This window comes from Lynx rufus, unplaced genomic scaffold (assembly GCF_022079265.1).
Source record: "Lynx rufus isolate CCGP_SWC_20201006 ecotype Redwood Valley unplaced genomic scaffold, mLynRuf1.p SCAF_11, whole genome shotgun sequence".
NCBI classification, from domain to species: domain Eukaryota; kingdom Metazoa; phylum Chordata; class Mammalia; order Carnivora; family Felidae; genus Lynx; species Lynx rufus.
Genome location: NW_025814825.1, coordinates 6,504,313 through 6,532,135, shown reverse-complemented (window position 1 = coordinate 6,532,135; position 27,823 = coordinate 6,504,313). Strand labels below are relative to the sequence as shown.

The 27,823-nt window shown below is 39.7% G+C and overlaps 1 protein-coding gene across 2 annotated transcripts in view; it reads right to left on the bottom strand.

Annotated features, from left to right (window-relative positions):
* REEP3 (receptor accessory protein 3) overlaps nt 1-27,823 on the bottom strand; it is a 100,743-nt gene that overhangs the window by 17,734 nt on the left and 55,186 nt on the right. For both annotated transcript variants that reach the window (XM_047072840.1, XM_047072841.1), the window contains exons 3-5: nt 10,519-10,595; nt 7,927-8,047; nt 7,642-7,755 (exon numbers count right to left, since the gene is read on the bottom strand). In XM_047072840.1, coding sequence (XP_046928796.1) covers nt 7,642-7,755; nt 7,927-8,047; nt 10,519-10,595 — 312 coding nt within the window. The remainder of the gene's footprint in view (nt 1-7,641; nt 7,756-7,926; nt 8,048-10,518; nt 10,596-27,823) is intronic.

Genomic DNA, 27,823 nt, shown 5'->3' with positions numbered 1-27,823 from the left:
AAAGATTACGATGAGAACACAAAAATCAAAATAATTAAGAACACTTTTGCAGAATAGTTTACATTAAAAATGATCATCACCAGCAGCAGTGTTCCTAAACCCTTTGGGTGACTCAAAGTTCTCAGGGTTTGAATTTGAATGGGCCCAGAACATCCGTTTAAAATGAGAATGCGGGGCACCTGGGGGGGCTGAGTCCGTTGGTTGCCTGACTCATGGTTTCAGCTCAGGTCAAGATCTCCCTGTTCCTGGATTTGAGTCCTGCATGGGTCTCTGTGCTGACAGTGAGGAGCCTACTAAGGATTCTCTCTCTCTCCCTCTCTCTCTCTGCCCCACCCACGCATGCACACACACTCTCTCTCTCTTTCTTACTCTCAAAATAAATTAATTAATTAAAATGAGAACACTTATAAGGGGCTGACTGGGTTGGGGTCCTGGGTTCAGATCTAACACATTCATCCTCTGGGAAATATTCTTCAGCTGAGAAGTGGTAAAAGGGGACCCTGTATGTATGATTAATTCCAACTTTGCTACTCCCAAACAATTCTTTGTTTTTTTTATTATTTATTTACTTTTTTTTTTTAATTCTGCTTTTGTTTAAATACTTCATTTCCTGGTTAAACACTGTCAAAATTATTATATTTTGTGTTAAATAAGAATTTACTGAGCTTATTAGGTTTTATATAAAAACTTCAACTTACTCTCTTATTTTTTTAAGAATTTAAAAACAATCTTTGTCATCTTACAAGCAAGCTTTTACAGAATAATTTTTACTATACTGTTCAATAATGAATAAGCTCTATTTCTTGTTGATCTCTGACATACTACATTAAAATGCAGACAAGGTTACTTCCAAGTTTTTAGCGAAATATCCTTTTCTTCTAAGGACATTTGAGAATTAATCTGATTAAGCCTAGAATGGAATTGATTGCATTCCTGTTAAGTGAATAATAAATTTTAGTGGTTTTAAGATTGAAGCAATAAAGGGCCGCCTGGGTGGCTCAGTCAGTTAAGCATCCAGATTCGGCTGGGGTCATGATCTCACAGTTCGTGGGTTCGAGCCCCGCGTTGGGCTCTGTGCTGACAGCTCAAAGCCTGGAGCGTGCTTTGGATTCTGGGTCTCCACCTCTCTCTGCTCCTCCCCTACTTGTGGTCCCTCTCTCTCAAAAATAAACATTAAAGATTATATATGTATATCTATATATATTTATCAAAGAACATCTGTAACAGACAAAAACATAAAAAAGGAAGTATATTATTTGTAGCCCACACCAAACTATCTATACATATTTATATGTCCTTTCCATTTTTTCTGACTCATTGTACCTTTAGAGCAGGCTTTCTCAGTCTCAGCACTGCTGCTATTTTGGGGCTGGATAATTTGGGGCTGGATCACAGGATATTAAGCAGCATTCCTGACTTCTACCCCCTAGACACAAGTTGTGACAACCCCAGTTGTGACAACCCCAAATGTCTGCAGACATTGCCAAATGTTCCTTTGGGGGCAAAATCTTCTCCCAGTGAGACAACCAACTACTGTTTTGGAACTAGAAGAGGTTTCAGAAGTCAGGTATCACCTCTTTGTTTTATAGGTAAGAAAATTTAAAACTTAGATCAGTGCAGATGATCTGTCCCAAATCTCATGACTAATTAGGGCAGAACCAGGGCTAGAAAATGCAGATAACCAGACTATTCGTGAATTAAATATTCATTATAACATTCTGCTTCCCTAGATTGTAGGGAAAATAGTTTGACCCTTCTTTCCATTGTCTAGGCAAATGCTCTCTTTTTAAATGGATGATACTAAGCCTGTGAATATCCTCAAATCCTTTCACAAACAGAAAGTCATTAAGGCAGACGGCAAGATGTCAGGATTTGGACCTAATCATCATCATCATTTAAAGTTTATTAGCTTTTAGCAGTTTTACCTGGAAGGCTCTAATTTCTGTGATAATTGATTTTTTAAAATAATATTTGCTAAAGAGTTTGCCAAAAAAGGCTGCCAGAGAAAAGTCAGAGATGGTTAATATGACGTTATAATGGTACTTTTCTTCTTTATCTGGTAGTAATGTTGCTCATCTGTACAAAAGCCACCTGCATTTCTCATGTGAAAGCTATGGAATGCTGAACATCCTCAGCAAAATCCTTGAAGGTCCTTCATATGTCTCTGCTTTGCTCAGCCAAAATAAACTTGTACACTGACCTTGTGAACAGATGCCTGGTAATGAGGTCACAGAACTGAGTAACATTTTCAGAAAATTGCTTTACGGTGTAATAAATGTTCTGATTAGATTCCTATTTTCATCTTTAACATGCTCAGGTGGTTCAACTTGGGAATCCTAGTCAGGGAGTATTACCGATCTTTAAAGGTCATACCAAGAGTCCAATCATTTTTAGCCTGAAAGATATTTTTAACAAACTATATGTTGTAAAAATCATAAATTAATTCTCAAGCTTTACTACTGGCTTTCTTGGAGTTTCTCCTTAAACTTGACCTATTTTCTATTTCAGTTTCAATTTACTCTTTAGTATGAAGTGTCTGGTTCAGTGATTTCTTCCATCATAGGGCCTTTCTTTGACATCTCCAGAGATGAAACTAATTTCACTTACACGAAAATAGGCACAGTACAAACTGAGGCAAATAGTGTTAACATTATGCTATGTTTGGCATATTTAATGACTATTCCTAATGAATAAAATCCAGGCTGAAGCCAACATTCACAGTGTTCATGCTGAGAATGGTGAGGGCTACCTGACATATAGTGATCTTGATAACAAAAGGACCACCACATCACAGACAAGGAGGGAAAGTTCCAAAACGAATTCAAATTATGGGACATGCATTTGATTTGCAGTGGTAACTTAGATGAATGGTTCGTATGCTATTTCCTGCCTTTGAATGGAGAGGTGGTTTTATGATGCTAAATATATAAACACAAACCATGGATCACAAAAAAGAAAGCAGAGAAATATCGGTATAGGATTGCTTTTATAGCCTTTCTAAAGGAAAGTATTTCTGTGAGTTAATGCTTATTTTAATAATGGAGGGCAAGGGGAAAGCTTTTAGCAACCAAAGATGAGATAAAATTTTCAGTTGATGAAAACATACATTCAGTGAGACAGCAGGCAGTGAGAGTAGTGACCGTATCTATCTTGTTCTCGGCTGCATCCCCAGCGCCGACCATACAGTAGGCATTAAACCAGCAGATGTTGAATAAATGTGCAGGATGCTAAACACTGATGGCAGCAAAGAATAAAATAAAAACAAATGAGGAAGGGATGGGGATAAGACAACATAATGGGGATTAAGCAAGCAGGCTTGTGGAGAAAGATGTGTAGGGAGAAGAGAGAATCTTAAGCAGGTTCCATGCCCAGTATGGGGCCCCACAACGTGTGAGATTATTACCTGAGCCAAAATCAAAAGTTGGACCTTAACTGACTGTGCCACCCAGGTGGCTCTAGTGGGGATTTTTCTGATCCCCCACATAGAGGGTTTGGAAGCAATAAACATAAGTGAAAGTAAAACACATATCCCATGAAATAGTCACAATATGTATGTAGGAAGGTGTTTCACAGAGTAGCAGGACTAGAAACTACATTTAAGTGTTGAATTGAGTAGGAAAAATGCAATTTGTATGCTTCTACATTTCCCAAAACAATGTTCTAAAATGTCCATATTTTCTAAGCAATTTTTCAAGTGGAAATTTAATGTTTAGGTTTTTGCCATAGAATCATGTTGAGTGATGCTTTTAAAAATGTTAAACTGAGAAAGCATCTTCGTGGCGGGGTGGGGGGGGTAACAATACATGTACCATTTGACCCTTGAACAATGTGGGGGTTATGGGCATCAACTACCGGGCAGTGAAAAATCTGCCTACAAGTTTTGACTCCTTTGAATGGAAGCCTCACTAGTACCAGCCGATTAACATGTATTTTGTATGTTACATGTATTATGTACAGTGCTCTTACAATAAAGTGAAAAAGGGAAAAGAAAATGCTACTGAGAAAATCTTAAGGAAGAGAAAATACATATAGAGGACTGTATTGAATTTATTGAAAAAAAAACTGGCATGTAAGTGGACCCAGGCAGTTGAAACCCTTATTGTTCAGGGATCAACTATACTTCATTTGTAAAGTCAAATAAAAGTACATTTTATAACAAAGGAAAGCAACAGGCTTTCTTGTTTTGTCCCTGGTCCCCTTCTCCTCTGTATCCTCTTGAAGGCACCACTTTAAACCCTCTACTTTCCAGGGCACATGGGTGGCTCAGTCGGTTGAGTGTCTGACTTCGGCTCAGGTCATGATCTCAGGGTTTGTGAGTTTGAGACCCGTATCGGGCTCTGTGCTGACATCTCAGAGCCTGAAGCCCTCTTCAGATTCTGTCTCCTCCCCTCTCTGCCCCTCCCATGCTCATGCTCAGCTTCTGCCTCTTTTTTTTTTTTTGAATGTTTATTTATTTTTGAGAGACACAGAGACAGAACGCGAGTGGGTTAGGAGCAGAGAGAGAGGGAGACACAGAATCCGAAGCAGGCTCCAGGCTCCAAGCTGTCAGCACAGAGCCCAACGTGGGGCTCGAACTCACGAGCTGTGAGATCATGACCTAAGCCGAAGTCGGATGCTCACCAACTGAGCCACCCAGGAGTCCCTCTCTGTCTCTTAATAATAAATAAATGTTAAAAAAAAAAAAAAATCAAACCCTTTACTTTCTTAGCTGACAGGTGAGGATTTTCTTTCTCTTCCACTTCCTTTTCTCCTTCCTCCACCTTCCTGAGAGAGCAAAATCATAGTTGTTCAATCTACAGTCTGTGTTCTCATGATTCTGATATAAATGCTGCTTGCTGCTGGGCCTAGTCATGCTCCATTATTACACTTCCTTTCTTACATAACTTTTGTTATTTTCCAGAGTCAACAATTATCCCGTTTTTAAAATACTCCTTTGATTAGTCATGCTATGCCTCCCTCTTCACATTGCCTCCAGTATATTTTTCGTGGTGTTCAGTGTCTTCTGACTGGCTGTAGCATGTGCTGACTAATTTAAGTATCATCCCTGCATAGGGTTAAACCTATTAGATACTCTCATCCTCATACATTCCCCTGAGATACCTCTCCTGGCACCCTGCACCCATCACATCCAATTTCGGCCAATTGCACTTGACTTGCTATGTAGATGTACATTCTGGGAAGTACTGTCCCCTCCCTTCAGTGCTAGATACCCTATCTCCTGATACCATGGGTTTCCTTCTTCATGGATTATTCCCTAATTGTGGCAGAGCATATCTACCCTGACAAAGAATGAATAGGAGGTAAATTTTGTGACTTTGCATGCTTTAAAAAAAATTAGATTGATTCTAAGCTCACTCATGACTGAGAGCTTGACTGTTTCAGAATGTGAGGGTGAAAATTATGGTATCATGGATGGTATTATTCTTTGGTCTTCAAGCTTCCATTGTCACTATTCAGAAATTTAATGCCTTTCTGATTTTTGGTCATTTGGATGTGACATACTTTTTATCTTTGGAATCTTTAAACACTTTTTCCTTGTCTCTAGTGTCTCTGGACTATTCCAATGACCTTGCTTACAGTCAGTCTTTTTTTCATTCATTGTGCTGGGTACCTTGTGGGCTCTTTCTATTTTTTTTTTTTTTTTAAGTAAGGTTCATACCCAGTGCAGAGTCCAGGGCATAGCTTGAACTCCCAAGGTGAGATCAAGACCAGAGATGAGATCAAGAGTCAGATGCTTAACTGTCTGAGCCACCCAGAGGCCCCGTGGGTTCTCTCAATCTAGAAATCATGTCCTTCAGTTCTGGGAAATATTATTGTATTATTTCTTCAATAACTGCATCTGTGGTCTTATGGTAGAATTTCTAGTTGTTGAATATTATGTCTCTTGGATGCTCTTTTTTAGGACACATGGAAATCAGGAATGTATTCTCATTAAGCAAGAAAAAAAAGCAAATGAACTTCTTTTACAATGGATAACAGTCCAATAAGATTAAAATTTTTAGTATATCTATACTAATAAAAGAAAAAGCCTTTAAAAGCCAGGTAACAGGTAAACTATTCTTCACTAAAGTGCTGATAGTTAATAATCATTAATGATACAGTTGTCTTACATGTCTAGGGCTGCATAGTTAATAAGTTTACACTTAATTCTGAATGTAACACTTCTGGGGATATAATCTGAATATAATTTAGATTTTTAATGTTTATTTTTGAGAGAGACAGAGAGAGAGGGAGAGGGAGGGGGGAGAGGGGGGAAGAGAGAGAGAGAGAGAGACAGAGAGAGAGAGAGAGAACAAGTGAGGAGGGGCAGAGAGAGAGGGAGACACAGAATCTGAAGCAGGCTCCAGGCTCTGAGCTGTCAGCACAGAGCCTGACGTGGGGCTCAAACTCACAAACTGTGAGATCATGACCTGAGCCGAAGTCGGATGCTCAACCGACTGAGCCACCCAGGTGCCCCGAATATAATTTTGGTTTTTAATTTTGTTGATCATATTAATTGTACTTGAGCCAAAGTTCACTCTGAAAAATTAAGGCTCATTCTGGAAACCCCACCGACATTTTATATCCCATCACCATTGCTATTATGCAGAATCACCACTTAGAATATTTATTTCCATAGCATTGTTATTTTAGTTCAAGATAACCAAGTTGAAAAAGTCTAACTCAGAAGCTGGAATACTATTTAATCTCAATTTAACTTCATAGCAACAAACTCAAATTTTCACTTGAAAGAGAGACACACACACATGATATTAATGTTTATTGGACTCCTACTATGTTTTGGCAAGCACTGTGCTTTTTCATATGCTCTGGCAGACAGGTATATTACCCCTCTTTTATACATGAAGCAACCAGTGAACACAGAGGTTAAGTAAATCACCAATAGTTATTTAAAAAGTCACACTCAGCATTTTCGGGATCTGAAGCCTGTTTTCTTTCCATATACTACACACCAAAATCAATTACGCTATGGTTTTCAAAATAAACCACACTAATTACTACATGCAAAGAAATCCAAAAGCCATAACGCAAGTTTTCACAGAAGGCATACATTTGATAACTTCACTTGCAAAAAAACACAACACATGACATTAGTAACTGGCTAAGTAAAATCTCAAGTTTTAAGAACAGAATTTTTTCATGCCTTATTTTGAATAATCAGTTACCTCAAATTGGTTGAAGTAGGGGTGCAGGAGTAAGCCAGAAATCCTACCAAGACATTGCCATCGGGAGAGAGAGAGAGAGAGAAAGAGAGAGAGAGAAAGAGAGAGAGAGAAAGAGAGAGAGAGAGAGAGAGAGACCAGAGACAGGGAAAGAAAGAATGGTCATCTTTACTATAGGTGATTTACTCAACCTTATTTTAAGGCTATAAAGTAGGAAAATTATGACAAAATGACATCTTCAGGTATGGTTTTATATATTAACTAGCTCTCATTTTGTGATCAGTTAAGACTCAGAATATTGAGCAGTTATAAAACACATGCATTAAAATGTTTTTTAAATTATCATTTACATTTACATTACAAAAATAAGCAAAGCAAAATTCTGCCAAAAGTTTATAATGATCTGGAATAAAAAGCCACCCTACTTTGTCCATTGACTTAATGTGACATTGAATAAAAAACATAAATAAACAATTACCTTCACCGCTGCAGTGACAGCAGCAGTGGCTGCGAAAGCTAAACCTTGCCGCCCGAAGTTTACCACGGTCTCATAGCCCCGCTCCTTTGCTTGTACAATATAGTCATCAATCTCCTGGGGGAAAAACAAACAAACTCATGGGTATAAATTTTATTTAACAATAGTGTCAACAAGCCAAAAACAAGGACTTTTCCCCGAAGATATAATAGTTTTACTTGTTTAATAGCACAAAACATGTGATGATGTCCATTTCTAACAAATGATTTATGGATTTATAGATCTTACCCTTTCCTTTGAAGAAAGAAGTGGATGAAGGAATTTTCTATATATTAAACTTGCTCCTTTGGTATAGGGAGAGAGCAGCCATATGACAAAAGCAATCTTAAGCTCATAGTACAGGGGGAACCTAACAAGAAAAAATTCGAAAAAACCACTGGTGAAAATAAACTACAATGAGGAAATCAATCTCTCTCTCTCTCTCTCTCTCTCTCTCTCTCTCTCTCTCTCTCTCTCACACACACACACACACACACACACATACACACACACCCTTTCTTTTAAGAAAGTTCAGTCATTGTGTTAAGTTTTCACATGTAAAAGTGAGTGATTAAGGAAATAACTATGTTTGAATTGACGAATTAATTTCATTAACTATAAATCAGTTAACCAAAGAGTGACCTGATCCCTGCTGAGATTCCGAAACTTCTACTACAACTGTATAAGCAACCATAGGCAAGCTGCCCGCTGACTGTAGCAGTCCAGAGAGAACATTGACAGCATTTGACCATGGCAGTAAGGTATACCAGCCACCATTCTGCAGAGCCCAACGGGGACGTCAGTACCGGACATCTCTCCAAGCGCCAGGAGGAAGCTTTTTAATACTCCAAGGGCACAAAGTTACCCCATGAACACATGGCCTTCTCTTTCTCAACACTCCCCCCAAAACTCCCCTTCCAGTCTCATTTGGCCGGAAAACGGCACTTGGCAGACAATCATTCACTTGTAAGGGGAATGGAATTACCATTGTGGTAGACTGGGAATTAGTGTCAGCTACCCATGCCCCTTTCCATGTGACTTTGCAGTGTTTTCCCTACGGGCTGAGTGCACTTCCTCGAGGAATGACTGCAGGGTTAGCCATGTGACTTACTCTGGTCAACATAATGTGAGTGTGACATATCACATGCACGCAGAAGCTTTAAATGCCCTTTGACTTCCTCACCCCAACACCCCCAACCTCTTGCTTTAAATTTTTGCTTTCTGCCATGAAACAGCTGCTCCTTCAGTCTTGGGCCTGAAACGAGAAGACACTTAAAACTGAACTGAGGCCCGCAAAGCTGCAGCCAACCTTTTGCCCTTACATAAGTTGAGCAAGAAATAAATGTTTGTTTTTCTAACCCATCATGACTTTAGGGTTGTTTGCTGCCACAGCAAAAGTGAACAATATACCACAGGGGCTAGCATCCCATGGGACACAGATTATTAAGATACATGGTTTAACTGAACAAATCTGGGCTCTTCTGATGAGGCAGAGGGGTCCAGGGCAGTAACGAAAAGCTGTTGTGTAGTCAACAAAGGGTCTTTACCATGGCGCAGTTACAGAGGAGTTTCTGGGCTTTCGCTATTCACAGTAAACTTTTTGTACACCACTCGCTTCTTAATAATATACATAGGTGACATTTGCAATCAGGAAAATATGAGAAGTCTTGAAAAAGAGAACTTGGAAACTTAAGAGACCTAGCATGGTTTGAAATCTGTGTTCTGCCATTTAAAACCACACAAAAAACCCTCCCCCAAAACTCTCCACCAAACACTTAACAGGTAAATGAATGAGCTATGGGACAGAGGAAGAATAACTCACATTTCAAGTCAGAAGAGAAAGATGGCTGCAGACACAGAGAGGTTCATAAATAAGGGCAAGTTGTTAAGAACGTTAAAGTCTGGTGACTTCTTTATTTTTTTCCTAGCAATCCAATATGACCTAATGTGCTGTGAGAATACGATGAGAATAGCAAAGCCAGAAAGACAGTTTAAAGGAGAGAATAGCAAGTGTCTCAAACAGATATAGGAGGGCAGGGAAGCAGCAAGTAAAGGGAATGGGGAGGGTCAAACTGGTACCTACATGAGAGCAGCTGAATGATGTTCTGGGGGTGCTGCATTTGTAGCCCAGGAAAGGAAACAAAGAAAGGCTAATTTAGGCTGAAGGTTTGTGCAGCGAGGGCAGTTTAGGATACTGGCAAGGTATGAAGTTTAAAGATTTTGAAAGGAGGACTTCTCCAGTGATGGTAAGGTTTAGATGGAAACGCACCAGTGAAATATGGCACAGGAGATTCAAATTGTTCCCTTTGGGATCGCTTCTTGGTAAAATGTTAAATCCTTGAGGGTACAAACATGCTTTAATTTTGTCTCAGCTATTTGGAACAGAGCAGCCAAGGAGCTGGTGGTGAGTGGGCGTCCACGTGGATGCTGACGTCATCCAGTTTGAATGTTTGTAGTTGAGAGTTTTAAGGATGGGGAGGGAGTTTAGAACCAGATGCTGTGGGCTTCAAAGAGGGAGTCATTTAGGAAGTGATAAAAATAGCCTCAAGTCATCCTGTGGAAAAAGGGTGATGACAACTAAGTTTTTGTATTCCAAGATATTGGGACCTGTGTGGGAGGAGGGCAGGGAGCAACCCAAGGGGAGACACGAGCTGCTTTAATTGGAGGGGGGACTGTAAGGAAAGTAATGTTCTTATGGGGAAGCCAGATAAAGAAAGTGAAACACTGGATAAGTAAGTAACTTGATCAAATTCACCGGGTTACCAGCCAAGGGCAGGATAAGAACTCAGGACACCTGATGAGGTGTCTATAGTCTGGCCCTTTCTCAGTGCTAGAACTTACCAAGCAACTGTTTGATCTGTTATTGTTTCAATCACAGTATAGAGAGCAAAAACAATCCAGTACATCATCCATCGGACCTGGAAATAATAAAAATACTTATGAAATAACAGATGAAAATTATTTGCAACTCTGAATAATTACATATATGTTTCCACATCTATAGTTGGACCAAGCACGGAAGTTGATAGTTTAATTCTCAATAGGTTTATGTCTGAATTCCTCGTATCACAACATCAACAATCTTGGGATACAAGACAAGAATCAAAGAATAACAAATTGCCAGTCCTGACACAATATAATGAAGGAATCTGAATGAAAGAATCAGCACAATAGGATAGATTTTTCTTAACTGGAGGAAAGTTCTTTGAAAGATCTTATTCTTATCAACGTGCTTCTTTATGGATGACAATTAGCCATTTACTTGTTATATAAATAACAGCATAATAAGATATGACCACATTTAATCTTGACTTGTCTTTTAAATTTTACATTCCTTAATTCTCAATATATAGAAACTGTTCAGAAACCAAAGAACGATCCTGGATTTATTACATCCATAATGTTAGTCACCCAGTTTGAAAATCAGGTACTGTATTCTCTCTCTCTTTTTTAATGCTTAACCATTTATTTTTTAAAGGTTTATTTGTTTATTTTAAGAGAGTGAGAAACAGACTGTGAGCAGGGGAAGGGCAGAGAAAGAGAGGGAGTGCAGAGCCCGACGCGGGGCTCAAACCCACGAACCGTGAGATTTTGACCTGAGCCAAAATCAAGAGTTGGATGCTTAATCAACTGAGCCACCCAGGCACCCCAAGTTAGTGTATTCTTTTCCCCCATATGTAAGCCTGTAACTTCTCACATATCATTTTCCATCTTCTACCAACACCACAATGGCAGCTGCAATAGGCTGAACGTTTGTGTCCTCCTCCCCCTCAAATCCATATGTTGAAATCCTAACCCCAAATGTGTATTAGGAGGTGGCGCCTTCAGGAGCTGATGAGGTCGTGTTGGTGGAGCTCTCATAAATGGAGTTACTGTTCTTCTAATAGGGCCTCCAAAAAGATCTCTCATGCCTTCCACCATGTGGGAACACAGTGAGAAAATGGCCACCTATGAACCAAGAAGTGGGTCTCACCAGAAATCAGACCTGCCTTGATCGTGGACTTCCTAACCTCCAGAACAGTGAGAAATATATTTCTGTTGTTTATAAACCACCTAGTCTATGGTATTTTTGTTACAGAAATCTGGATGGACTGAGATAGTAGTTCAAGACGTTTTTACCTCTTTCCTGGAATAGAGCATCCTAACTGGTCCCTGAGACTCCAGTGTCTCTTTATACCAATCCTTTTCATTGAATGCTACCAGGTTAATTTTCTTGAATTCATTTCCCCGACTATACTTTTCCACCTACTTGAGTACACAAACTCTCTTATCGCTCAAATAGGTTGGATTTTCATTAAGGATTAAAATCTCTGCTCTCCTGCTCAATATTATAATAATAGCTAATATGTAAAACCATGCCAACTATGGCCTTGGGACTACACTAACTATATCACATATATTAAGTAATTTACTCTTCACAGCAATATTACAAGGTAGGAAACATAATTATTTCCACTATAGATAAGGAAACAGTGACAGAGAGAGGTGAAATGACTTGCTCAAGGTCATTTAGCCGGAATTTGAATCCAGGCTCTCTGACCCTGGATTTGGTGCTATTAATCAATTATACTATGTAGAGAAAGAATTTGTGAGGATTGGCTAAATGTGAAATCCAAGAATAACCACTGCTTCCCTTGTTCTCTTCCAAATGAGAGGACAAAAAAATTTAGGTCTCTATAAATAGCTAGAAAATTGACCTACTATTTAGTTTTAATATAGAAGCTTGTTTGGGTATTCCATAGACAATAGAAATGAATTACAATTCAAGTGGCTTTTATGGTTTTCTATTTACACAGACAAATCAATTAAAAATAGCCACGAATAACTTTTGAAGCAATGTATTATGAAATAGAAATCATACCAATTTACTCTAATGTATAGACTCCTGAAAGCTTAAAAAAATTGCCCAAAGCAAATAATAGGGCATCTTATCTATATCTGAAAAACAAAGCAATGGATTTACAATTATCATCGCAAATTAAAAAACAAAACAAAACAGCCCAAATGTACTCTTTAGTTGTTCACTTTTCATGGGTTCTCTAAAATCTCTCACTGCCACCAATTCCAAGCTTTTGTCCAAATATGGGGATTTTCATCCTATGTATACTTTCTCCTGCCCCTCCCTTTTTTAAGTTAAGTGATACTCTGACAAGCTCTGATTCACCTGCCCCTCCAGAGCCAAACACTAACTCAGCACTTTGACCTCTCAACTGTATTCAGAGGGTTAGCTTGTACCCTGATTGACTATATGCCTCTCCCCAAAAAGAAAAGAAAGAAAAGGCTGCAAACAGAAGAATGAGGTTTTATACAGCTAGAAAGAATCTAAGGAGTTTTAATTTTTTAAAACTATACAACTCTTTACTGAAAAAAAACCGAGCCAATTACAAAAGAAATGGCTCCAGAGGGGCCCCACCGGTCCACCCACGGTGCGACTCTGGAGGAGACTCGAGCGCTGCATGGGCCAGAGTTTGAGACAAGATGGTAAACTCCTCTTACTTTCCTGAGGGGCCTAAATAATCAAGCCGCATCTGGCCGGTGAGCTAAGAAACGGCAGGAGTAGGAACAAGTCTATCAAGGGGGCGGCTTCTCAGTGCGCAAGCGGCCTTCGAACCAGATCTTTTCGGTCCCCCGTCCCCCTCCTTGTACTCAACACGGGGATTTCAGGGTAAACTGTTCCTTTCTTGCCCAGGAAAGAGGAGGCTTAAATTGACTCTCTTCTAGAAAGCTTAGGAAACTTTCAGCAAGGTAAAATTATTTAAGTCGGTGCTTGTTACTTTTCGTTATTTCACTGTTTCCCGCCGCTGTTACCGTTGTGAGTTTCCAAATGGATAACAACTCCCCAAGTAGTCATAATTTACTGGTTAATAGAGGAGAAGAGAGAGGAAAAGGGGACTGCACGGAGAGTGACTGGTGATACCTCCAAATGACTAGTTCTCGAATGAATGAGAACCGCTAAATGTCCCAGATTTCAAGCGCACACTCCCTTCAGTCAAGTGCTTACTCAGTTTCCAAATGAAGTTATTAAATTAATTTTAAATCCACAAAATAAAAGTGCTTTAAAGAATGTAATGTTTATCTCTTTAAAAACCCCACTTTATATTTAGTAATGTCAAAAATAAAAAAAGGAGAAAAAGAAGGTCATGCCTTTTAAAAATATATATTTTTTTTCTTTTAGAGAGAGTGTGAGCAGGGGAAAGGGGCAGAGGGAGAGAGAGAGAATCTTAAACAGGCTTCATGCTCAGCACAGAGCCTGATAGGGGGCTTGATTTCACAACTCTGGAATCATGACCTGAGCTGAATCAGGAGTTGGAGGCTCAACTGACTGAGCCACCCAGGAGTCCCTAGCCATGTCTTTTTAGTTAAAACACAACAAAGTATCCAGTCAAGAGGGTATTCCTGGACATTTTCCTGGATTAACAACAATTTTATATAAGCAAAACCCCATGGTATATTAATTTGTCCTTGAACAAATTCTTTGATAATCTGCTCTTAAACTTAAGGTTATTTTTTGGTTGTCCTTACCAGAAATATGGATCTTAAATTATAATAGCAGACAATAATTAAATGAATGTAATAAGTGTGTATTATTCGTGCGAGCAACCAGGAAGAAAGTTAACCTTGAAAAGACATTGCTTATTTTTCTATTAATGGATTTGGTTGGGACTTTATACCAAATGATTACTCAGCACAGCTTTTATTAAAATTACACCTCAAGGCCATGAAGCTTACTGTTTAAGGTTTTGCTCAAGGAAATAGCAAGGAAGAAGTCAAGGTCAAAAAAAAAAACAAAAACAAAACAAGTCACAAAACTATAAAAGTATAATTAAGCATGTGAAGAATAAAGATAAAATATTCTTTAGATCAACAGAAAACATCAATAACAAAATGCAAAACTAAAACCAAAAATTGGCAGGAAAATGATCACACTGATAATCTTTTTTTTTTTAAGTTTTTTTGTGTGTGTGTGAGAGAGAGAGAGATAGAGAGAACACAGGGGTGGGGCAGGAAGAGAAGGCGAGAGAGAGAATGCCAAGCAGGCTCCGCACTGCCAGCGCAGAGCCTGACATGGGGCTCGAACGCATGAACCATGAGATCATGACCTGAGCCAAAATCAAGAGTCAGATGTTTAACTGACTGAGCCCCCGAGAAGCCCCTCACACTGGTAATCTTATGAATGTATATAACCAAATATAGTCACTATTAAAATGTTATGCAAATGTAAGTTAGTAACTTAACTGTTAAGTTAAGTTAAGTTAATAAGTCACACACCTTTTAAGTTCCTGGGGAAAAAAAGTTATTGGCATCATCTTTATTTGGTAAAAATTTATGTTCTTGGGAAAAGTGGGAACAAATAGTACAGTATCTTGCTAGTTCAGAAACAATTGGTAAAATCAGCAAACCATTGTCTAAATATCTCCATGAGGATGAGTAATAAGAAAGCTGTATACCCAACTTTTTCTTAAAAGTCTCTTTGGTCCCAGAGAACTGAATTATCCAGCAAGGTGAAGATTATACCTATAAGCACTAAGATGGATATACACACCATACTTTTGATAAATCTTTCATATCAAACATAGTTTAGACAATTCTTAAGGACTCAGGTGGCATCATTACCTATAACACTGATAAAACTGTAGTAAACCCTACTTTATGTTATGAGAATAGAAACATGAGTATGATAGTTCCTGTCCTCACGGATTTAGCATTTTACTAGGGAAAAGAAAAACAAACAAGTAAAAAACTGTGATTAAAAACAATGTTCTGGGGTGCCTGGGTGGCTCAGTTGGTTAAGTCAGTTAAGCTCTGCCTCGCTTTGGCTCAGGTCATGATGTCACGGGTCGTGAGATTGAGCCCTGAGTTGGTCTCTGTGCTGATGGCTTGGAGCCTGCTTGGGATTTGCTCTCTTCCTCTCTCTCTGCCCCTCCCCCACTCATTCACTCTCCCCCTCTCTCTCTCTCTCTCTCTCTCTCTCTCTGTCTCTCACTCAAAATGGACAAATAAACTTAAAAAAAAAAAAAGTTCTGCTGTTTTTACTACATTAGATGCCCTAGCTTCCAGTATGAGTCAAGAGTGTAAGAATCTGAGGAAATCTTACTAAAGGGACTATTTATAAAGTTGTGGGCAAGGTTCAGGAAACCCAATGAAAGGATACTGAAGCACCCTGGAGTTAGCAACAGTAGGAACTGGAATCACCCCTGGATGTGAAGGAGGGAGGACAGGGGAAAGCTTCCTGGAATCCAGAGAGGGCAACTGTAGGGGAGAGTGGTAGCCTCAGGTTGACAGTCACAGCCAACCCCTGGTGGCAGGGAGGAAGGGAGGATGCTGGGAGAACAGTACTCTGACCTCATGCTCATCCTGCCTTCTGATCTTCTGCAGAAGCCTTTCAGGGGCCAAACTAAACGGAAGCCAGATATGATGCAGTCTGTATGGATCAGCCTCTTGGGCCATAAGCAAGGTGTAGAAACGTGGAATGTGGAGAGGAAAGTCCACTGGCGGGGCGAATGGAAGGTGCCAGCACTGAGCCTGTCATCTCTTTGATCTACCCAGAATGGATTTCTCTCTGCTTCCACAGATACCTCCCCCGCCCAGATGACCATCATCTCCTGTCTGCATTATTCTGATGGCAACCTAACTGATCACTCTGCCTTTTTGGGGTCTATTCTGCATACAGCAGTCAGAGTCTCTCCTTAAAACAGAAACAAGGGGCGCCTGGGTGGCTCAGTTGGTTAAGCATCTGGCTCTTGATTTCAGCTCAGGTCATGATCTCATGGTTCATGAGTTCCAGCCCTGGGTCAGGCTCTGTGCTGACAGTGCAGAACCTACTTGGGCTTCTCTTTCTCTCTCTCTCTCTCCACCCCTCCCCGTGTTCTCTCTCTCAAAATAAATAAGTAAACTAAAAAAAAGCCAAAACAAAACCAAAATCATGTCATTCCTTTGCTCAAGCCCCTCTTACAGCTCCCATCAGAATTCTCACCCTAGTCTAGAAAACCCTGTGGATCTGGCACCAGCTACATCTCCGGCCTCATCTGCTATTCCTTCCTGCCCTGTTCTGCTCCAGTCATATTGGCCCTTTTACTGTCCCTTGTATGTGCAGATATGCTCCTTGTATGTGCAGATATGCTCAGGGCCTTATTACATGTTTTGTTGTTTTTTTGTTTTGTTTTGTTTGGCCTGAAATGCTCTCCTTCCAGTTATCCACGTGGATTGCTTTCTCACTTGCTTCAGATCTCTGCTCAAATATTTACCTGTGAGGTCTTTTAAAATATCCATGTCCTCTTAGCCCCCTTATATCCTGACTCCGTTTTGTCTTTAGAACATTCCACAGATCACTGACACACCTAACAGATAGATGTTTACTTTCTGCCTTTCCCTACTAGAAACTCCAGGAGGACAAAGACCTTTATTTTGTTCACTGCTGAATTCCCTGTGCCTGGCACAGATCGAGCTCAGGAGTACATGTTGACGAGTTGTTGAATGAACGTGGGCTGCACACAGCTCAGTGTGCTCCTTTTCTGTAAGGATTGCAAAAGGCTGGACACTAGACAGGAGGTGCAGACAGGGCAGGTAACATAAACTAGTCTTTTAAGAGATCTGGTTTAAAAAGGAAAAAGAGGGGCAATTAAAAAAAAAAACACAGCATGAAGCAAAAGAAAGCATGTTTACACTCTCAACGATTGAAAACTTTACCAGCAAGATAAGATTCTCTTCAGAGAAAGCAGGAATATTTAGTGGAACAAGATCCCACAGGAGATAGAAAAGAATTACACTGGGAAGGAGAGTGAGCTTGAGACAGAGGTAGAGATGTGTCCTCCACTGGGATGGAAGGAAAGAGTGGCTTGTCGGGGAGAGGACCACAGCTAGGGCCCCGTATCTAGGGGGCAGGTCACCAACCTTTCAGGCTGGTGTGAGTGGCAAGGAGGGTGGATATGGGGACAATGGTAAAGATTTAGACAAGCTGTTGATCTGGATGGGAAAGAGGGCAGCCTAGGGTACAGATGCTGCAGATCACATGATGGAGGATGTCCTCAGCTGCTCTGGAGGTTAGATCTAGGAGGCCGCCAGCGGTCTAGGTCTAGGACAGTGCAACAAGAGGGAGACGGAGGTGACAGCTTGCTGTCATAGCAGAAATGTGACTGGGAAGCGGCCCTTTGCAGAGAGGTGGGGCCAATTCTCTCCAACTGAATGTGAGCCGAGGCTTTTGAGAAGTGGGGGTATCTCCCCCCTAGGCTCTTCCCCTTTCCTGTGGGCTGGAAGGGCAGAGAGCAGGGCAACCTTGGAGGCTGTGTGTTGAAGACAGGCAGAGCCCCCCTCCCCCTAGTTCTTGAACGACAGCACAAGATTTGTTGCCAAAATGAACACCTAAGGTGGACTGTTATGTGAGAGAGAAATAAACTTCTATATTCCTTCAGCTGTTGCATTTTTGTTACACATTACAATTATAGCAGCTGAGCCTACCCTAACATGAAAGGCTGAACTCTAATCTCTGTGGAGACTGAGAAAGCAGGGCCAGAGTAGCATGAGGTTCTCATCGGTCACAGCGCCGTCGGCTGCCATGCGCGGCACGGTTAATGCCCTGTGGTGGTTATGGGTGATACCTCCACAGTGCCCTGAAAACAGAGAAGAGGACTGCCATGCTAAGAAATTCTGGTTGGGACACCTTCAGGGGACTCTCAGAAGGATCTGGAGGATAAGAAGTTTTGATGTTCTCATGCAGCAGATTGGAGCAGGGCCAAAGAAATACTACTTGAAATTATTTTTGTGATCCCTTGCCAAATGTGGCTCTGTCTGTGTGAATTTGGTCATTATCACCTGCACTGTCAGTACGGATGGCTTCAGCGGCAATCCCTTTCTACTTCCAGTAGACCAGTAAGTCAGACACAGAAGCTTGTTAGAGATCTGCACACAGATTGAAGTGGATATATTCTGAGCGGGAGGCCAAGATATCCAAAGAATTAAGCACATAAACGTCAGTGGGAATACTACATGAGAAAGGTTGTTCGATGGTCTGTTTTGCAAACTTTGTTTTGTTTCTCAAGAATATACCTGATGCCTACTATGGTACCTGGAACAAAAAAGATGCTCAAAAATATTTAGTATAAGAATTAGTAAACTGGGCTAACTATACGCAAGACTGTAACTTCCATTTTTCCTAACTATTTGGTAATCAACTTCTTTTGAAAGCGGTCACAATGAAATGGCAGTCATATTTAAATCTTGGAACCCTTTATGCACTATATTTTTCACGACTAGAGAAATGTGAATATTTTAATTGAAAATACAATATTTATAAGTAAAAGATTCCTCAAATGGAATCTTAAAATCATTTAAGTATCAAAATGAATTTATATTCCAAGAAAATATACTCTTATAATTAGGCAAGTTCTTTTGGAGATTATGGAATCATCTGTGATGTAAAACCATAGTATCTAAAATTACATTCTGGTTTATATAGTGGATGGATCAGATTATCTTTTTTAACAAGCCAGCACTTGCTTTATTATTACTCAAAATCCATAAGGCTTATACAAAGCTTTAGCATTTCAGAAACCCAGACAGTCACGTGATGGCGTTCTTCGCTTTACTCTCTCAAAGGCATTAGAGGATATTTTAAGCCTGAGTGAACACTGTAAAATGAATATACCCATAGGCTAAATTTACTATCAAAAGACCATGCTCCATTTAATAGGTATGCATTTATCTACCCTTGATGCCAAAAGGAAAGTAGGCCTCATTTCATAATCTTTTAACATTTTTAAAGGAAACCAGTTTTTATGATTTACATTCTTAGACAATGAAATTGATTTAAATGCCCAAATAAAGCAAACAAAAAGTCAACAGCAACTGTAAAACAATCCTCATCATTTCCATCACAGAAACTGAGAGTGATGGACAGGCTCCAAATATATAGCGGGACATAATGTTCTGGGGGAAGGGATCTTGCTGTAGATTTATGAGTCAAGGCAATAGCAGTAAACGGCATATTAATTAAAAAATATTTTTTCTTAAAAATTTTTTTTAATGTTTATTTTTGAGAGAGAGAGGGCACAAATGGGGGAGACGCAAAGAGAGAGAGGGAGACACAGAATCCAGAAGCAGACTCCAGGCTCTAAACTGTCAACACAGAGCCTGAGCTGGGGCCCGAACTCACAAACCATGAGATCATGACCTGAGCCAAAGTTGGACACCCGACCGACTGAGCCACCTAGGTGCCCCCAAAATATTTTTCTTAAATTGTATCTTTGTATAAATTATTCTTTCTATGCTAGGACCCGTGTGATATTATAACAACAATGATGTTAACAGTAATGTATGTTAAATGATACAACTACGAAATTACACTAGCATGATAGAAAGAAAAATTATGTGATATATTAATGAGAAATATTACTCAGGGCCTTTTATAAACAAAGCCCTCTGACATGAAATAGGCATAAACTCTGATGTCAAGGTGTTCCTGCTGCCAAGAAGCTTTCATGGGAGGGATTAGTAAAAGAAGATAAGGAATAGTTGATTACCAGCATAATGTTTGATCTACCATATAACTACTACTATTTCATGTTATATTATATACTATATATTGGCTTTGTGTGAATGAAATTTCTTCAGTTCTAAAGGAAAGCCTTCCCTAACTCTGCCGCCTCTAAAGGTCATATACAATCTTTGTGCACCATACTTTTTCTTTGTAGCATATCTGAGCAACGGTTTCTATAACATCTGCCCCTGTCTTCTGACTGTAACAACCAACAGGGACAGAAAGCATCCTGTTCCTCATCATGTTCCCAGTACCCGTGGTGAAGCAAGTACGGAGGAAGACTTTTACTTAAAAGTTTCTTAATTCTAAGGTCTGAATTGATGCAAGACTCAAAGAAGTAACTCTGGACTGCAAACAGCAGTTTCTAACATCTAAAATAGTCTATTTTGTCAAAGTTGTTCTCAAAGTTATCAGAGATTAAACAGTTTTCCAACATTTCTTAACTTCAGATTCTTTGAGTAATAAAGCAATTAATGCTGGTCTTTATGAAAAATTATATATGCCTAATGATTTCAATTATAACCACACTAAGTAAATCCAGATCATCAAATGCTAAAATATGCTTCCCTGGGGCGGGGGGGGGGGATCTTTGCTGAGTCTGAAAAGAAATAAACACTGCTGAATTTCAGACCACCCAAAGAGAACTTTATTTTCTGACCATTATTATTCACTCAAGTCAATTCACCCAAAACATTCATTCTATACCACATTTCAGAGACAACAGAGAGACCTTCCAATATAGAATTCTTTAGAAACAGTGTAGAGTTGAAAAGATTTCTCCCCTTTCATTAACATTATGCAATAATTTGGTTATTTCATAATGATTTTCCCCCATTAAAAACAAAAAGGAACAAAATGTGAGAAATCAATAGAAAAACTCCCTCTTTTATCCAACCCAGATGGCTCAGTTATGGGATTTTTCCCACAGCTGTGCCAAGTTAGAAGCATGCTTGAAAATAAACTAGTTGAAGTTCAATCCCAAGTGCATAGAGACCATGGCTGAAAAGAGTTCTTTTTAAAAAGATGGGGCATGTGCTCGGGGTGAATAAATTAGGCTAGAATTGATTTGAGCTTCCTCAACTCTGAGGTACTTCTCCCTCCCTGCCCCATTTAAGACTATCTTAACTTTGTACAGCTTGTCCAAACTCAGATGTTTGGGGGTTATACTTTCAGATGCTGAGGTTGCTGCAACATAGTTTACCTGCAGATTCCAGGCATAACTGCCAAAGAGCTCACAGATTATTCTTCAAGTATGAAGGACTGTAACTAGAAAGGGAAAGCTCTGTCAACGACACTGCTTTGGTCCTCCCCAGTGAGTGTTAAAAAAATTTAATATTTGTTTATTTTTGAGACAGAGAGGGGGAGAGAGAGACAGACAGAGACAGACAGACAGACAGACAATGAGCGGGACAGGGGCAGAGAGAGAGGGAGACACAGAATCCGAAGCAGGCTGTAGGCTCTGAGCTGACAGCACAGGGCCCGACACGGGGCTCAAACTCATGAACCATGAGATCATGACCTAAGCTGAAGTCGGAAGCTTAATCGGCTGAGCCACCCAGGAGCCCCCTCCCCAGTGATTTTGAATCACAGAAGTCCGGTGTATCTCATCCCTGACCTCAGCAGTTTGAGGAACATGAAAGAAAGCAAAAGTGCAAAAATGTTTAAAAACTAACTGATAATTAATTTAAAAGGAGTGTTGGAAAGAAGACATAAAAAGCAGGATCTGCTTATGGGAACTGTTCCTGGGACCAGACTTTAGGAAGAAATGACCTCTCGGTCCAAAATAACTCTCCATCCACACTGGCTGAGAATTCAGAATTTGCTTTGTTATGCTGTTTAAAGTATTATTGATTTATTTGAATAATAAATATTTTTGAGAAAGTTCCTTTCTACCAAAACCACACAGAATTTCTCAGGATTTTAGCATGGGAAAGAGCATATCCAGATAGGAGTGACATGTGCTCATTTTAACACTAAATTGTCACTCTACCTTCTTCTTTCCCTTAGTGTTCCCAAAGTCTTGGCCCATCATGTTTCCTACTTGAGGTATTCCCAAGGTATTCCATTTCTTAGGCACCTCGGTACCCCCATCCCATCTACCTTCACATAGACAATTCCATCGTACTATTTCTATGAGTGAACAAACCGAGCTACTAAATGGTATGCTCCTTTGTCCAGGTGACAGACAGGTTGATGACTGAGCTAGAAAATGAAGATTTTCATTCTTTAGGTAAGATATGCTCTTTTATATACAACTTGTAGCTTTACAGTCTAGGCTCAACAGCATATTTTATTTATTTTTAAAGTTAATTTTTTGAGAGAGAGAGAACGTGAGCAGGGGAGGGTCAGACAGAGAGGGAGAGAGAGGGTCCCAAGCAGGCTCCACGCTGTCAGCACAGAGCTGGATGTGGGGCTTGAACTCATAAACTGTGAGATCATGCCCTGAGCCAAAATCAAGAGTCAGACACTCAACCAACTGAGCCACTCAGGTGCCCCACTGACAGTATACTTTAAATGTACAATAATCATTCAAAGAGTGAGAACCAGCCTTTATACCACATGGGATAACACAGTGTTCTTGAGAAAAAAAGACTGGTAGGAAAAAAAAACCCAGGAAGAATAAATCTGTCATGACTGAAAATGAACCTACGATATCAAATTACTTTCCTTCAAAAACATGTGCAATCAACCTTACCTAGAGAACCGAAGTTCACATTTGGATGAATGTACAGAGACAAGTGACAGGTCACAGGATACTTGGGGTAAGAAAGGGCTGGCTCAGTGCCAGAATGCAAGACAGCATGAAGGACCCAGGTAAACACAGTGGGAGGAATGAAGAGGCTGGAGTAAGGTACAGAAATTTCACTGATGTAGAAAATTTTGTTTATGGCCAGCCCTACAACACGGAAACTAGGAGAAAGTCTAATTCAATATCCTTACCCCGATAATTGTATTGTATGGTTAATTTTGTTAAAATATTATTTGTCTGGGGCGCCTGGGTGGCACAGTCGGTTAAGCGTCCGACTTCAGCCAGGTCACGATCTCGCGGTCCGTGAGTTCGAGCCCCGCGTCCGGCTCTGGGCTGATGGCTCGGAGCCTGGAACCTGTTTCCGATTCTGTGTCTCCCTCTCTCTCTGCCCCTCCCCCGTTCATGCTCTGTCTCTCTCTGTCCCAAAAATAAATAAACGTTGAAAAAAAAAATTAAAAGAAAAATTATTTTTCTATAGTATGTTCCAAGTTGTTAATCAATCCATGTACATACAGATGTTTCTAAAACAAACTATCTGCTATTTAGTGTCCATATGCATACATAAACTTATAGTAAAAAAGTACAACGTGGTAACTATTCACTTTTCACAATAAGATACCTCTTAGTTATTTTCACCTTGGTTGTAGATAAAAATTCCTTGGGAATTAAAAAAAAATTATTTAGATTCTAGGCCTCATCATTACCATGCCCAGAGAGAGGGCAGACAGTAATTTAAAAGACAAGAGGGTTTTGGGGTGCCTGGATGGTTCAGTTGGTTGAGCAGTCGACTCTTGATTTCGGCTCGGGTCAAGATCCCAGGGTTGTGGGACTGACCCCTGCATCAGGCTCCGTGCTGAGTGTAGAGCCTGCTTCAGATTCTCTCTCTCTGCCTGCTTAAGATTCTGTCTCTCTTTCTCTCTCTCTCTCTCAGTCTCTCTCTCTCTCTCCCTGCTCCCCCACCCCCTGACAGCCCCTCTCTCCTGCTTGTACTCTCTAAAAAAAAAAAACACTTTAAATTAAAAAAAAATAAAATAAAAGACAAAAGTGTTTTTGATATGTAATCAGAGATGAGAATGTGCCCCAAGTCTTGCTATTTGAACTGTGGTATATACACAAGTCGTATTGGCATCACCTGGAAGCCTGATAGAAATGCAGAATTTCAAGCCCAGGGCAGACCTATTAGATCAGAATCTGCGTTCCAACAAGATCCCAGGGGGATTCCTATGTGTCTTAAAGTTGGAGAAGAGCTGTAGCAGGAGAATTCTCTGACAATATCACCTAGGGGAAGGTGGGTGTCATTCATGAAGAGAATGTAAGAAGAGTCTTGGGTTTGGAGAAAAGACGATGAACTCAGTTTTGTGTGATAATTTATTCAATGTGGACAGTTAAAATGTACTCCTATTTTCATAACACTGTTTAGGTACACCATCATTTAAAGAAAAAGCTCAAAAAATGAAGAAGCTGAACCTTTAGCCCACCTCTCAGAGGCACTGTTTATAACTTAGAGTAAATTCTCCTGGCAGAGCAGCCTACAGGCTCTTCTACACTGAAGAGGTTCCGTGAGGAATGTCCCTGTTGTCCACCCATCACCAGAACCCAGAGTTATCTGGACACTGACCACTTGGTGCAGACTCCTCCCTCTCCCAAGAAGGAAGTGCCCTTAGATTCTCTTTCTTAGAGTAAATCTAAATCTGCCTCCTACAGGGAAAAGGTAAGAATGTTGACTTAGTAGGCTGAAATTACATTCAAACATCATATCAATGGCAGAAACTTCTCTTGGTGGCTCCAATAATTGATTTTGACAATCATCGTAAGAAAAGATATACCATACTAAAACAGAAGTGTTAAAACTTCATTTAAAAGATGTCTTCTGACAACAACAGATGTTGGCAAGGATACGGAGACAGAGGATCTCTTTTGCATTGTTGGTGGGAATGCAAACTGGTGCAGCCACTCTGGAAAACAGTATGGAGGTTCCTCAAAAAACCAAAAATAGAACTACCTACGACCCAGCAATTGCACTACTAGGCATTTATCCAAGGGATACAGGTGTGCTGTTTCGCAGGGACACATGCACCCCCATGTTTATAGCAGCACTATCAACAATAGCCAAAGTATGGAAAAAGCCCAAATGTCTATCGATGGATGAATGGATAAAGAAGATGTGATATATATATATATATATATATATATATATATATATATATATATAATGGAGTATTACTTGGCAATCAAAAAGAATGAAATCTTGCCATTTGCAACAACGTGGATGGAACTGGAGGGTGTTATGCTAAGTGAAATTAGTCAGTCAGAGAAAGACAACTATCATATGACTTCACTCATATGAGGGCTTTAAGAGGCAAAACAGATGAACATAAGTGAAGGGAAACAAAAATAATATAAAAACAGGGAGGGGGACAAAACAGAAGACACTCATAACTATGGAGAACAAACTGAGGGTTGCTGGAGGGGTTGTGGGAGGGGGTATGGGCTAAATGGGTAAAGGGCACTAAGGAATCTCCTCCTGAAATCATTGTTGCACTATATGCTAACTAATTTGGAGGTAAATTTTAAAAAATAAAAAATAAAGTTAAAAAAAAAGATGCCTTTTGAGGGGTACTTGCGTGGCTCAGCTGGTTAAGTGTCTGACTCTTGGTTTTGGCTCAGGTCATGATCTCCCATTTCATGATCTCACGGTTCATAGGTTCGAGCACTGAGTTGGGCTCTGTGCTAATGGTGCAGAGCCTGCCTGGGATTCACTCTGTCTGCCCCTCCCCTGCTCTCTCTTTCCAGAAATAAATAAACTTAAAAAAAGCTAAAAGATAAATAAGAGATGCCTCTTGGAAACCTTTCAAAGTTAATGTAATATTTTAAAATAAGACTATTCAACTCCACCGATTTTTGTGACTTTTTCTGTCCGGCAGAAAAAGACAAATACCATAGGATTTCACACATATGTGGAATTTAAGAAACAAAACAAATGAGCATAGGGAAAAAAGGAGAGAGGCAAACCAAGAAACAGATTCTTAACTATAGAGAAGAAACTGATAGCTACCAGAGGGGAGGTGGGTGGGGGACGGGTGATTCAGGAGGGCACTTGTGATGAGCACTGGATGATGTATGGAAGTGCTGAATCACTGTATCATATACCTGCAGCTAATAGTACACTGTGTATTAACTGGAATTTTAATAAAAACATTAAAAAAAGATGTCTATTGGAAATCTTCGTAAGTTAATACAATATTTTAAAGTAAAATTACTCAAGTCAGTCTATTTTTGTGACTTTTCAAGACCTTTTGAAGTTTGCTTTCCCATGTTACCTACAGAGTTTGGATCTGTGGTTTAAAAAAAAGAAAAGGAATCAGTCTATATTCATTCTGATAGCCAAAAGATAGGCAAAATTTCATATATTTGAACTTTTAAAAAATTTATTCATTTTTGAGAGAGGGAGAGAGAGAGAGAGAGAGAGAGAGAGACAGAGCATGAGCAGGGGAGGGGTTAGAGAGAGAGGGAGACACAGAATCTGAAGCAGGCTCCAGGCTCTGGGCTGTCAGCACAGAGCCTGACACAGGGCTCGAACCCACAAACCATGAGATCATGACCTGAGCCAAAGTCAGATGCTTAACCAACTGAACCACTGAGGTGTCCCAAAATTTCATATATTTGTATAATTAGATATACTTTAAATTTTTTGTAGTCTTTTAAAAGAACTTCATGTTTTTACAATTCTATTATATTTCTGAAGTAACATTTCTCATGAGCTTTTAAAATTACATGAGGTTTGGGGAAAGATTTTATTTTTCTAAGTTAGCTAAAATCTTAGGGAACAGTTCTAGCTTTTATATTTTTAGGAGGACCTTTCACAGTGTGGTGGTGATCTGGCTGACAATCTCATTATTACACCTGTGGTTGGGAAAGCACTGTATTTCTAAAATTACGTTATGGAAAGATGAAGTCCATATCTAAACATATCAAAGGTAGATCCTGGTGCTGTGTAAGAGGGAAAATTTCTCTGCAAAAATATTGTCAACTTTAGCTGAAAAGGCAAAAGCTTAGGTATATTTTATCAGAGAGGATTCTATTTTCTAAAAATAAAAATTTTTTAATAAAAATATAAAATTTAATAAAATTTTTAAACATTTTTTTGGTTTGTTTTAGAGACAGAGAATGAGTGCACGTGCATACGTGAGCAGGGCAGGGGCAGAGAGAGAGGAAGAGAGAATCTTAAGCAGGTTCCATACCTAGCACAGAGCCCAACGTGGGGCTTGATCTCATGACCATGAGAAATCAAGAGTTGGATGCTTACCCAACTGAGCCACCCAGGTGCCCCAATAAAAAATTTTAAATGAGAATTTTTAGGTAGTTTATTATTTTTAAATTTTAATTTAGCATTGCTTGCTTATATCTTTTCTGATTTCTCATTGTGTCAATCCCTCTACTATTCTTCTCCCTATTTCAAGTGTTTACCTTTAACTATTTCAAGTGTTTACCTTATTAGACTTACTTAAGGGAACAACTCTTCCTTTAATTCCCTCAATTTTGTTTTTTATTTGTATTTCTGCTTTTTTATTGCTTTGTTTGTTCTACTTCCTTTACAGATTCTTTTATTTTGGTATTTTTTCTTGCTTTGCGAGTGTAGTGTTTCATTTTCTTCCTTTTTAAAATATAGGCTCTTTCCTTTTTTAAAAATGTTTATTTTTAAAAGAGAAAGAGTGTGGGCAGGGGAGGGGCAGAGAGAGTGTAGGGTTGGGGGGAACGGGGGGACAGAGGATCTGAAATGGGATGTGAGCCCCATGTGGGGCTTGAACTCATGAACCATGAGATCATGACCCGAGGCGAAGTTGGACGCTTAACTGACTGAGCCA